The sequence below is a fragment of the Uloborus diversus genome, chromosome 4 (assembly GCF_026930045.1).
Source record: "Uloborus diversus isolate 005 chromosome 4, Udiv.v.3.1, whole genome shotgun sequence".
NCBI classification, from domain to species: Eukaryota; Metazoa; Arthropoda; class Arachnida; order Araneae; family Uloboridae; genus Uloborus; species Uloborus diversus.
In genome coordinates, this window is record NC_072734.1 from 24,329,041 (window position 1) to 24,343,758 (window position 14,718).

Here is a 14,718-nt window from a genome sequence, read left to right on the forward strand (position 1 = left end):
CATTATAGTAACGCAACCTGTAAATAGTTTCCCATAATGAATATACAGCCCCTATACATTCGGCTGAAGAGTACAAAATCCCTATTTTTCATTGATAAAATTTGCGAAGGAAGAGAAATAAAATAACAGTCTACGATTTTCGAGAAGCATTTGGAATCTTGTGGAATATTTGAGAGCTCTCTTTTCGGTGTGTATAAAAGTTGTTACGCTGGATAAAAAGTTCAGTTTCGAGTTAGTTTTTGCTTGTAAATCGTTGCAGCGGAACGCTGGAGAGCATTTATTGCTCTGTTTTGTGAAGCCTTTTGAGCTGTATTTTTCGTATTTGGAAGTAAAAACGTGTATAACCGTTGAGTTTACGGTGTTGTGTGATATTTGCTTAATTGCTGATGATTAATTCAGCAGTTGTTGATGATCTTTCTTGTACATAGTGTAAATAAATTTCCTGTATTTTTAATCAAGAACTGTGCCATCCTTTCAAAAAAGTTGGAAGTCGCACTGGATCTGTTACAATATTAACACAAAAATGAGGACTTACGTTACATAAGCAAGTTCATCTTTCAATCTTTTCAAACGCCTTCTGTAATATAAAACCAGCAAGACGATAACAATCAATAGAATAATAGCTAAAATAACGCCACCAACAACTCCGGCACTTGATGCAGCATTATCATCTTCCATCTTTTGGACACTTTGACCCATTAAACCTGTCAAAGAAGAAGAAAAAAAGGCTGGTAAATACACAGTCAAATAAAAATTATCAAGGAAAATTAGTACAGAATTTAAAACTACTGCAAATACTTAAAGCATAAAAGAGATTTGAGTTTGAAACGATATAGATAACACTGCTTTTAACTCTATGAAGGATTTTTCTTCTTCTATGCAAATTTAAGAAAAGTGTAATTCATATTTATTTCAACAGGTGTTATGAAATGCTTTAACAAAGATTGAGGGAAAACCCAATAAAAATACCCCAAATGCAAAAATGCCTCAGCATTTATGCATATTTTGATAAATAAAAATCATAATCATGAAGTCAAAAACTTTTTCAATAATACTTCAGACTTCATATATGTAATGTAATTGTTTGCAATTTGTTTATTACAACTGGTTTTAATTATTATTATCACTATCTACAGATAACAAATAAAGTGCTGTTCTGGGTCAGGAAAAAATGGTTTAAATTTTAGTAACGTATTTTTACTACACAACCTCTCTCACATGTACGAGTATATAAATTTTTGACTAATTTTCAATTAAAAGGAAAGGGTGACCTCTTACATGAGTGAATGAGAAAAATATTTAAAAATTGCTAATGTTCAAAATCTTTAAATAAAACAATATTTACACAGAGCTCATGAACTCAGAAAATTTTATTGGTTTCAGTTGAAAACTAAAATTACTGCTGAAACTTACCAAAATGACCATTTAGAGTTTATGGTTAAAATTTAGGAGTCAACTTATACCTGACTGCATACTATACAAGTTTTAAGTATGTATTATTTACAATCTAATAGGCACGTAATAGAACTGAAACACAAATGGGTTGAAAAATTGGTTAATTTTTCTTAGCTTCTTCATTTATCTTCACTGTTGCGATTGTCAGGTTTTTCCGAAGAGGAACAAACCAGACATTCGCTCTGAGCATCACAACATGGAAGGTGCTGAAAAGTACACAGCTTTATTGCATCGATATTTAATGAGATGCAATTGGCCCTCTTTACTTTTGTGGAATTACAAGGGGTTATCAAAAGTTAAAAAGCAATGAACAGCAACAAAATTTTCAAATTTGAAGAAAAGAAATGTTATTTTCTTTTATTACAATTCAGGGATAGTAGATGTAAGGATGATAGCAACAAATTTCATGCATGTTAAATAGATGATGCTTCACTGTTACTAAACAAATTAAAATACAAGGTCCATTCCAAAAGTAATGCAATTATGTTTTTTAAAAGTAATTTATTGAACAGATTTGCACAAACACTTAAAATTTTTCAAAGTAATGTCCTTGGGCCTCTACACCTTTTTTCCAGCTTCTCTGCCATGACTGGTAAGCACCCAGAAAGGCGTTTTGGGGACCTCTTCCAAGGTCTTAGTCACAGCTGATTGGATCTCTTCTATGGATGAAATACGGGTTCCTTCAGGTCTGCCTTAATGTGAGGGAACAAAAACAAGTCTACCGGGGCGACGTCAGGACAGCAGGGGGGTCAGGACAGCGTTTCCACCTGGTGTTTAGCCAAGAACGTACGGACTCACAGCGCGTTGTGGCAAGGCGCTTCGACCTTTCCTCATCACTAAATCTTGAGTAACAATGCAAAACACGGCAGTATACGACATGTTCAGTTCATTGGCAACCATCATGGTGGTCAATCAATGGTCAAAGTCCAACAATTGATGAACATGAGCCACATTGTTGTTGGTTTTGCTGGTTGATGGCCGCCCAAAGCATTATTCGTCTTGAACCACTTCCCGGCCCTCTTTACAGGTCTTTAACCACCTCAAAACTTGTGAGTAGGACAAAGAAGAGTCCCCGTAAGCATCACAAATAATCTTGTTAGTCTCCTCAAGAGATTTTGTTGGTTTAGCAACAAAACTCAATAGCGTGCCACGGTCGGTGCGCAGAGGTTAACATTAACTGAAGTCCAGCCACTTCCACAGCTTGGAGAACTCTGAGATCGGCTTTCAGGAAAATCTTAAGGTCTCCCCCGACCTAACCCAAGTAGTTTGATTCCACTCCAACCATTAAAAGCGGCCCGTGAAATTCAATTGCATTACTTTGGAATGGACCTTGTATATGCCCTAAAAATGATTTTCAGCAATAAAGATTTTGTTCACTTCAGGCGGTCGTAAAATGTGAATAATTCTGTTCTTCATATCAATGCACATTAAAAATATTAAAAATAAACAAGAACTCACACTTTTAAAGCTATAAATTAGTTCATTAGGTAATAAGGTTTAAATACTTACGAAGTTCACAATTTTCTCCTCCATATCCGTACTTGCAGACACAGCCATGTAGAGAGTTGCATACATAATTTTCGTTTTTACATTGGCACTGCTCCATGCAATGATCCCCATAATATCCTTCAGGACACACTATAATAAAAGAATAAAACATCAAATCTTAGAATTTAAATTACTTTTTATATCATTAAAAAATTCAATCCAAACTTGGAAAAAGAAAACCAATCAAAATTGTTATATGGGGAAAGCTTGCCAATTTTTATCAAATAAGATCATGTACAAATTTGGTACTTTCAGTTGTCTTTAACAATGGTTTAACTATTCATTTTCAAAATGATAAAATAAAGAAATGCAGCAAATGTACATCTGAATACAATATTTTTATGTTTGGGAACTAATATAAAAAGCTTACAAACAACTAATATCACAGCAACTTTATTAGTATTCATTTTTTTAAACATTTTATTATTAAAGTAAAACTTTATTGGGCCATTCAAGTACACAAACATATAAATGCATTAACTACAGTATGTGTTGAAAGATTAAGAACAAGCAAAAAAATGCTGTTTAGCAAATAACAAAATAACCAGAAAATTATTAACAAAAGGCCCACCAGTCATGACGGTCTCTCAATCAAAAATCTGTTATGATATAGTAAATTCATAATAATGGAAACATACAAAATACTGCATTGCATGTTTTTAAGTTAATTAAAATAATGGAATGATTTTAACAATGTTATGTTTTCTTCTTCTTCAATATTCTGGCATTCTTGGATGTGTCCAGGAATTGCAGCCTTTGACAACTTTATATGCATCATTTCCAACTTGCTTGATAGACACATTTTGTTTTGACCCCCATCTCTTTATTCCTTAATCCGTCTACTAAACACAAACATAAAACCTTCGCACTATACATGGTATCCACATCTTGGTACATGTATCAGACAATTATTTCCAGTAAGTAATATGTAGCAAATGGCTTGTTTTGAATGGTTTAGAAAAGTCAAGAACATGCTAAACCTCCAATTTCAACAAATAAATAAATATAACTTCCTCATTCATGAATTAAATAGATTTCAGAATCATAAACACATTTTTTAAAAAAAATGAATATTTATTTTTATGCTTAAATTTTTCTTCACTTGCATATTGAACCTTTAAAATACTTCTCATAAAAGTAAAAAAGGTTTTCCCAAAGTCGAAGGCTAGTTGTAGCCAATACAATAAATTATTACTACTGGCTCATTCTGACATTGAGTTTATATTAGATATTTCCCAATTTCTGACTTTTAAACTTCCATGTTATCATTTTTAGTGAGTGCTTAAACTTTTGAGACATACTATGTGTAATGTATTTTAATCCTAACAGTCAATAGCAAATGCCTACCTTCAGTGCAACGGCTTCCCATCCAACCAGGAGGGCAACGGCACATACCATCACTTCCTCGACAAGTGCCTCCATTTAAGCAACTACAATTTTGTTTACAGAGCAATCCAAATGTTCCATTAGGGCATGCTAAAAGTAAAAAAATGCATTCTTAAATCAAATTTTATTTACAAATAACACTATGTCTCCTTAAGTACAATTACAAATACAAAAGTGTCAACCAGCAACAGGCTCTGGGCCCAGCTAGACTGGTCGTAGTCAATATACAATCCCCAGTGAAGGTCAATGGCCCGCTTATAACTATCTATTCCCGTGCTCATTACCACCTCTTCTGGTAAGCTGTTCCAAGGTTCCACTACCCTGCTATAATAATAATTTTTCCTAATATCCATGTTAGCCTGAGATTTAAATAGCTTAAAACAATGACCCCTTGTCCTGTTTTCAGTGCTAAACTTCAGCCCCGTAACATCTTTCATTTTAATAAATTTAAACAACTAAATCATGTCCCCTTGGTCTCTTCTTTGCTCAAGACTGTACATTTTTAGCCTTCTAAGCCGGGAATCATAGTCTAAATGAAAAAATCCATTTATTAGCCTTGTAGCCCGCCTTTGAACCCTTTCCAATACATTAATATCTTTTTTAAGTAAGGAGACCAAAACTGAACAGCATACTCCAAATGAGGTCTTACCAAACTTCTATAAAAGGGCAGAAGAATTTCCTTAGATTTGTTTGAAATAGATCTATTGATAAACCCAAGCATCTTATTGGCTTTATTACTAGCTATGCTGCACTGTTGGCTGAACTTTAAATCCTGACTTATTAAGACGCCCAGATCAGTAACTTTTTCTGCCTGACTAATGACTGAACCTTGCAAATAATAACTTGTACACTTATTTCCATGCCCTAAATGTAGCACTTGACATTTCCCAACATTAACAGCCATACCCCATTTATCAGCCCACTCCGTAATATGATCTAAATCCTCTTGCAGCTGATTTGCTTGTTCTTCATTTTCTACACTCCCCATAACTTTGACATCATCAGTAAAACAATTCATGTTCCCAGAAATATTTTTATAAATATCGTTCATAAATAAAATAACAAAACAGGCCCTAACAGTGATCCTTGAGGAACCCCGCTTAAAACTTCACTCCAATTAGAATAATGTCCTCTTACAATTACCCTTTGTTTCCTTCCAATCAGCCAGTTTTTTACCGGAATGAAAGTTTTCCCCCCTATTTCTATATCAGCTAATTTGCTAAGTAGAGCAACATGCGGTACCTTATTGAAAGCTTTTTGAAAATCAATGTAAATAACATCTACAGGCTTCTTATTGTCCAAAGCTATGGTAACTTTGTCATAGAAATGTAATATTAGTTGCACAAGATTTACCTTTCCTGAAACCACACTGAAAACTAGTCAATAGATTATAAGTCTCTAAAAAATTTACTATCTTAATTTTTATCAATGTTTCAAAAATTTTGCAAACCACCGAAGTTAGACTCACAGGTCTATAATTTCCCGCACTCCCTTTAGACCCTTTCTTAAAGAGTGGTGTAATTTTAGCCAGCTTCCAGTCCTCTGGCACTGTCCCCGAGTTATAAAACGCATTGAAAATATTTACAATTACATCTGCTAATTCCTCTGCACATTCAAACTAAAATTTTTGGATAAATATTATCTGGTCCCGGAGCCTTAGTCTCTTGCTTGTAATTTAGAGTCTCTTTAGTTTCCCTGGAGAACCAGATCGGCCAAATTTTAGTGTTGACACCCTTTCTCCTAAAGAAAACATGGTCCCCAACAGTTTTCGCTAGATTTTCCTTAAACTCTGCCGACTGAAGATTCACATCACTATTGTCCAATCCGGAAGAAAAAACCGCTTTCAAACTCTGCCTAAGTGCCACAAAATCAGTATTTCTGAAATTGGGCACAAACTTGAAATTCTCTACTATGTGCATATGAAATTTAATCCCAAACCTAATACTGTTGTGGTCACTATCTCCAATGTGTTCCCCTACACATAACCCCTGAACAGAACCTTCCATGTCGCAGAAAACTAGATCCAAAATCACATCCTGTGGAGTACCCTGAGTCAATTTGATCTAAGAAGCAATCACCAATTACTTTCAAAAATTCCTCTTCTCTGCTATTACTATGGCAAAAATTATTCCAATCAATTCCTGGAAAATTAAAACCTCCTATTATGATGACTGACCTCTTGCTTGAAATGTCATTAATACAGTAGAAGACCATTATAACGCACACTTGTGTAACGCGCACCTTGGGACCAGAGCTTTTGCGTTATACAGGTTTTTGCGTTATATAGATCATTTCACAAATTTTGAAACTAATATTCAGAATATATCTATATATTAGCACTTCAGAATGAGTTATATCTGCAATGAGTATTAAAGCACCAATATTACAATTAGTTATTCACAAATAAATATGTTTCACAATCAAAATCCTACACTTCTGCTAACTTCATGGTTTGCATAACAGCTGCATTTTCAAGAGCCATCTAGTATTTTCTGTTTACTATGAGTACTAATTTTCAATTTAAAAGCTTTGAAATAAGATGGAAAGATGAAAAACTTTCAAAATTTAATTTGCCTAACAATTTTTATGTTTACCAAGTAAAACAGAGAAATTTTTTAAATGTTGTGGGTGGGAACTAATGATGTAGGCCATAGTAACAATGATGAGTTTACAAAGGAATGGGATTCCCTGTTGGACAAAGCAACCAACTGTTCGGCAAATGTCCAAGTGGTTGGTTTGCTTCCCAGGTATGGAGTGCATAGGAGTTGGATAAACCAACGGGCTAGGTGTATGAACCTGGTACTCAAGGAAATTTGCGTTAAGCGTAGTATCAGGTTTATTGATGTGTGGAGTAGATGTAAACGAGATTGGATTGCTAGGGATGGCCTACATCTGAGCTACAGGGGTCAAAATGGTTAGTGGTTTGTTTTTAGAGGCTTCAGAATCAAAAAACTAAGTTGGAATGGGGGGCATGGTTTAAGGAGCAGAATTCGAAAGGGTACTAACTATCGGGATTTTAGTAGAAATGGAAATAGGGTGGCTAATAAGAGAAAAGATTTTAACACTTGGGATTCAAACAATCGTGCAGCATTAAATAAAAGTAAGATGGGCTTACTTAAGGTTTTTTATACAAATGCTCGTAGTATTAGGAACAAGATGGAAGAATTGAAAAGCATAATTATAGATGAGAGGTTGGATATTATTGGAGTTACCGAGACATGGGCTACCGAAAGTGATGATGATTTATTATCTATTGCGGGGTATAATTTGTTTAGACAAGATAGAGTAGGTAAAAGAGGTGGTGGGGTTTTATTTTATGTCAGAGACACTTTAATTTGCAATGAATTGGTAATTAATGATAAACCTAATGAGATTGATATGATTTGGCTGGAGTTCATTAGTAATAAGGGCAAAAAACTACGTTTGGGGAATATTTATAGGCACCCAACTTAAGCCAGGGTCAAGACGAACAGATGTTTAGTATTATTAGTGACATTTCTAGCAAGGGGTCAGTCATCATAATGGGAGATTTTAATTTTCCAGGAATTGATTGGAATAATTTTTACCATTGTAATAGCAGAGAAGAGGATTTTTTGAAAGTAATTGGTGACTGTTTCTTAGATCAAATTGTAACTCAGGGTACTCGACAGGACGCGATTTTAGATCTAGTTTTCTGCGACATGGAAGGCTCTGTTCAGGGGTTATGTGTAGGGGAACACATTGGAGATAGTGACCACAACAGTATTAGGTTTGGGATTAAATTTGATATGCACAAAGTAGAGAATTTTAGGTTTGTGCCCAATTTCAGAAATACTGACTTTGTGGCACTTCGGCAGAGTTTGAAAGCAGTTTTTTCTTCTGGATTGGACAATAGCAATGTGAATCTTCAGTGGGCAGAGTTTAAGGAAAATCTAGCGAATACGGTTAGGGATCATGTTCCTTTTAGGAGAAAGGGTGTCAACACTAAAATTTGGCCAATGTGGTTCTCCAGGGAAACTAAAGACGCTCTAAATTACAAGCAAGCTGCTTTTCATAGGTTTAGAGAAACAGGTCACAGTGCAGATAGGCTCCAATATTGTAAGGCAAGGCGTAAATTTAAGTATTTGGTACGGATTCAGAAAAGAGAGTTGGAGCAAAGACTGACAGATAACATAAACAGAAATCCCAAGAGGTTTTTTGCATACGCTAATTCGGGGAAAGTTCGAAATAGTCATATTGGGCCACTGGTTGATGAGCACGGAATTTTAATTCAGGACGATAGTGATATTGCTAATGTTCTTAATAACTTTTTTTCGAGTGTTTTTAATGATAACTGTATCCCAACAGTTGACACCAACAAGACACAAGCTATAGTACAGCTTGAGGAAGGAAACAAAGAGTAGTTGTAAGGGGAAATTATTCTAATTGGAGTGAGGTCTTAAGCGGGGTTCCTCAAGGATCAGTGTTAGGGCCTGTTTTGTTCACTGTCTTTATGAACGATATTCACAAAAATATTTCTGGGAACATGAATTGTTTTGCTGATGATGTCAAAGTTATGGGGACTGTAGAAAATGAAGAACAAGCAAATCAGCTGCAAGAGGATCTAGATCATATTACGGAGTGGGCTGATAAATGGGGTATGGCTGTTAATGTTGGGAAATGTCAAGTGCTACATTTAGGGCATGGAAATAAGTGTACAAGTTATTATTTGCAAGGTTCAGTCATTAGTCAGGCAGACAAAGTTACTGATCTGGGGGTCCTAATAAGTCAGGATTTAAAGTTTAGCCAACAGTGCAGCATTGCTAGCAACAAAGCCAATAAGATGCTTGGGTTTATCAATAGATCTACTTCAAATAAATCTAAAGAAGTTCTTCTGCCCTTATATAGAAGTTTGGTAAGACCCCATTTGGAGTATGCTGTTCAGCTTTGGTCTCCTTATCTTCAGAAAGACATTAATGTATTGGAAAGGGTTCAAAGGCGGGCTACAAGGCTAATAAGTGGACTTTCCCACTTAGATTATGATTCCAGGCTTAGAAGGCTAAAAATGTACAGTCTTGAGCAAAGAAGAGACCGAGGGGACATGATTCAGCTGTTTAAATTTATTAAAACGAAAGATGTTACGGGGCTAAAGTTTAGCACTGAAAACAGGACAAGGGGTCATTGTTTTAAGCTATTTAAATCTCAGGCTAACATGGATATTAGGAAAATTTATTATTTTAGCAGGGTAGTGGAACCTTGGAACAGCTTACCGAAAGAGGTGGTAATGAGCAAAGGAGTAGATAGTTTTAAGAGGGCCATTGATCTTCACTGGGGATTGTAAATTGACTAGGACCAGTCTAGCTGGGCCCAGAGCCTGTTGCTGGTCATCACTTTTGTATTTGTATTTGTATAAATTTCAAAACCTAGTGTTTTCTTCTTAAAAGTAGTGCGGTTTATAGAGAATTGCATTATATAGGTCAGCGTTATAACTGTCTTCTACTGTAATACTAAACATCTGTTCATCTTGACCCTGGCTTAAGTTGGGTGGCCTATAAATGTTCCCTAAACATAGTTTTTTGCCCTTACTGCACATCAACTCCAGCCAAATTATATCAATCTCATTAGGTTTATCATTAATTACCAATTCATTGCAAGTTAAAGTGTCTCTGACGTAAAATAAAACCCCACCACCTCTTTTGCCTGCTCTACCTCGCCCAAACAAATTATACCCAGCAACAGATAATAAATCATCATCATTTTTGGTAGCCCATGTCTCAGTAACTCCAATAATGTCCAACCTCTCATCTATTATTATGCTTTTCAATTCTTCCATCTTGTTCCTAATAATACGGGCATTTGTATAAAAAACCTTAAGTAAGCAATAAAATTGTAATGCATTTCTAATTATTATGTTAATTGTACGCAATTGTAACGGGTATTTGAAGAAGCTTAAAATTATAAAGCGGAAATCACACTACCTGAAAATAGAATTGACTTTGATTTTATTTGGTTTCTAAATATTGCATACATCACTCAACAAAAAGTCAGCAAATAAATTTAAAAGGATGGCAAGCGACTCGCTTACATGTCCCGACAAGGTTTATATACTTGTATGTAAGGGGGCAAGAGGGGGCTCAAGCCCCCCCCCCTTAGAAATTAAAACTTCCTAGCCTTTAGTACTTTTTTCTTTGCAAAAATGCAAAAACATTTCTTTTCCAGCCATTAATGAATAAGTTATTGAAAATGTCAGGCTTTAATAACTAATCAGTACTGAAATCGGTTTCAACGGGGAAAAAAGTATGAGGAAAATATCTGAGCCCCCCCTTAAAATTTTGCATATGGGCGCCCTTGCTTGTATGTGACACATATCACGCGATACAAAATTTACATTTTTGGCGTTGCCAGACAATATACCGACAGCCCAGTTAGGCCATCCAATTTCACCTTTTGTTATGGACTCATCAGTCTGGAATAGACAATAACGGAGCTGGAGGCAGATGTTGTCTTAGGGAGGTAATGTACTGCTCAGGCAAATTATTTTATGAAAAAAGGCAATGTCATATTTTCCTGTGTATTACCACAGATTATCTGTTAAAAAAGTGAAAAATTAATGCAGTGTGGATTATTTGCTACTGTGGATTATCTGTTTTTCTTTCTTTTTCAACGCCAGCGCATTGAAAAAGAAAGGACAGTACAGTAGGATTCACCAATAGAGATCGCTTTGCTGCCCGCGAGTTGTTTATTTTACATAGTTTGAATTTTCTTCTTCGTGATTGAGGCTGTATAAAATAAATAACCATACAGTCGAGAAAGAAGCCTCCATTTGCACAAGATTAGACTGTTTGCTCCTTTGTCTTGAAACTTGGTCTTTAATTAATGAGAGCATTATTATCACAATTTCAAGAAGAAATCATTATTGTTAGATTAATTTTGATAAAACCTTAAATATTATTGCTTCTTCATGTTTTTAATTTATTTGCTCAAATTGTATTTTAAATTAGAACATCTTTTTTACATCGCATTATCTGCAGATTATATGAAGAGGTTTATCTTCAGGTTGATTTTAGTACTTGCAAATTATATGTTCGTCCCCGTAGATAATACACAGGAAAATATGATACACATTAGCAATTTACTGATTTCATAATTTGAACTTACGAATACTGCAATCTTCTCCTTTCCATCCAGGCAAACAATGACACTCACCATTAGCAGGATTACATTCACCATCGTTTTTACATTTGCAAGATTGTGCACAAAGAGGGCCATAGTGTCCATTAGGGCAAGCTACAAAATTTCATGCTATGCTATTAGTTTACAATTTAAGGTTTACAGCATGAAAATAATTAACACAGTAAAAATGATTAAAGCAAGCATTTATTTTGAACACTATGAAATTGTTAATAACTAAAGCTAATTTTCTACAAACAAAGCCAATGTTGAAAATTTTGTCTCATTCTTCATTTAAATCTATACAAACAAAATTATTAGCTAAAAGAATTGGAAACTGATACTATTTAAACTTATTAAAATGTAGTTAGTTATGTTACACAAGTAAAGTTTTCCAAGGTGGAAAAGTATAAATTGGAAATGAAAAATGCTAACATATTTGCTTCATGGTTACAATGAGTGTGGAATCAATGTTAGAAAATAATGGAATTTTTACAAAAATGCAGCTTTTTTTCTCAATTTAATTTCTTACATTTAACAAGGGGGAGGGGCCTAACAGGCAATAGAAAATGAAATGTAGGGAACATAATAGCATACTAATTGTTTTCTGATTAGGATTTTCAATCACACGAAGTTTTCAAAACCATTTAGTTCTGATCTGCTGAACTCATTTTCTTGCTAAAATTGTCTTTTGTGACTGCTTTTTCTGTCAATTGTCATGCATTGCAACGGTCATGCAAAATTTAAGTTATATCATGCTTCTTAATCTTTGATAGTTGATTTCTATGTATTTTTAAACACATCCCATAAAGAACCTTTCTTCGATCAACTCGTCAAACTTTTTCTCAAATCACAAATTGTAAAATTTTTTAAGATTTAAAGATTAAAAATTCAGGACTTTAAATGAAAAATGACAAAATTAACATTATTGGGCCCGAAATTGAAGGGCAATTTACATAGACTAGTGTTCGCCCAGTGATCGAAACTCGACCATATTCATAAATGAATATTTGAGAAAACTTGAATGAATTTAACTATTTCCAACATTTTTATTTCTACTCTTACTCTTGTTTACGGCATATCGGGGAAAACGTACAATTTTTATATGTACATACAATATCAAACAGTAGTAATTCATTCCAATTTTACTTTTTGCCTGTTAGTCTCAAAATAAATGAATGAAAGGGGAATCCGGTCATTTCTGAAATTTTAAAAGTATTTTCTTTGAAAGAGCATGCTTAAAAACATGGGTTTTAGCAATTTTTTAAATAGTTTGAAAACAAATTAATATTTTTTAACAAATATTTTAATTGGTGCGCAGATTGAAATTCATTTTTTACGCTTCTGCAAATTGCATTAAAAGCGATGAAATGTTATTCACTGATGCCATTACCGCACATCGCAAATTATCATAACCTGGAAACGTGGTTGACAGCAAAGCGTAAACATTTAGAGCGGCTATGGAGCAGCACACCAAAGTACATCACTTGTAACGTCATAAAAACAGCGACTTATTTCCAGAGTCGGACTTCTAAAAAAATTAATAAAAAAAAACTGTTGTGAAAAGTTCTGACTCCATGTTTTTTTTCTTTTGTTTATTCTATCAATTTCAGTGACTAAAAGTAGTATTTTTGACTGTAGGAAACAAACTCATTGAGAAATTTGTGTGATCGGCAAATTCTTGGCTTGAACAATTTTATTTTAGATACCATGTTGCCTAGGGTTATAACCCTATTCAAATAGATATTTTTCTACTTTTGTTTACCTATGCAAAGGAAAAACATTTTCACTCTGGCATTGGAAACAACAAATTTGACATCAATGGATTAAAATCGCCAATTATCCAATTTTCGAAATCTTCCCGTATGAAATGAAACATCAAAACTCAGTTTATACGTAAAACTTCTGTATGAACAATATTACTTATAAAACGTCTACTATTATTGAGTAAGTTGCTTCTTCGTCATTAGAAATATGAATTTCCGAGAAACAAATAAACAAACTCTACTCGTGACAACTGTCCATTCGAAAACACTGGACCTCGCAATAATAGTTCATTTTTAAAAAAGGTCATCTTTGTGATTTATTTATGGTTAAGGGCGGTGCAAAATTGATGTCAGACTTTTCAACATTTTCAACACTCTCCCCCCTTTGTCACAAAGTTTTGTACTTCATCATACCCCATCTTCCTTTATTGGGACCTGTGTGTGTGTGATTTTTTTTCCCAGAAGGTGATTTTATTGAAATTGAGAGTCCTCTCTCATTCCGGAAAACGATTTATTTAAATATTAAAATCGAGAAAACATAATTAAAATGAAAATATTTTAAATGCCCGTAGTTACCCAAAAAGCCTCAATAATAAAAACAAATGCAAGTATTTAGTTTCTTTACGCTCAAGCGAGAAATGGCAACACCACAATATTATCCAGCAATTCCTTCACGCTAACTATGTCGCGTGAAAAAGCAAAAAAAAAAATGAATTTTCACCAAATTTTAATTGTTTCTAGTGTTTTTTCTAGGGCTTCTAGCGGGTTGGCGTTTTCGCTCGGTAAACCGGGTAGAACGTGTTTCAAAGTACAGGGTTCATACACTTTTGGTTAAAAAAAGTTCCCCGACTTTTCCAGGTTTTCCAGGTTGTTTTTTAGAAAATTCCAGGTTACTCGCTTCATTCAAAATTTAAGTTTAAATAGTAATATTTTCAAAATAATTAAAATTGTTTAAAGTAGCGATGCAGAACTGAAACTTCTCCCCTTAGATAAAAAAAAAACTTTTTTTTTTCGTTTGTTTTCTCTGTCAAAATTTTAAGTTTTTTTTAAACATTTTGTTCAAAATTGTTTTAATTTGTTTACTATTTGTTGAAAACAGAGTACTTTCAACTTATTTTAGCGTTTCTTTGATGTCACGCGTAATATTATAGCGTTTTGCTGTAGTCCTGCAACAACCTTTTAGCATCCGCTTTTGGTTTACCATACTTTTTATTTTCTTATAAGTAGGTTACACGAAACATATTGAGCAAAATGCAATGCTAAATTTCAGTATAAATATGATTAACTTGTTGCATCAATCGGCATACCATGTAATGCATAGTAACAAAAATCAACATCCGCCAATCATAGGCTAATGCCAATAATCTTTTTTTTTTTTTTTTTTTTCACATATTAAAGGACGCTTACATTAAAATTTCAAACTTTCTTTTCCAGA

The 14,718-nt window shown here is 34.1% G+C and overlaps 1 protein-coding gene across 2 annotated transcripts in view; it reads right to left on the bottom strand.

Moving 5' to 3' along the window:
* Positions 1–14,718, bottom strand: part of LOC129220255 (protein draper-like) — a 242,230-nt gene that overhangs the window by 11,738 nt on the left and 215,774 nt on the right. For both annotated transcript variants that reach the window (XM_054854632.1, XM_054854631.1), the window contains 4 exons: positions 11,506–11,634; positions 4,351–4,479; positions 2,965–3,093; positions 536–704 (listed from right to left, as the gene is read on the bottom strand). In XM_054854632.1, coding sequence (XP_054710607.1) covers positions 536–704; positions 2,965–3,093; positions 4,351–4,479; positions 11,506–11,634 — 556 coding nt within the window. The remainder of the gene's footprint in view (positions 1–535; positions 705–2,964; positions 3,094–4,350; positions 4,480–11,505; positions 11,635–14,718) is intronic.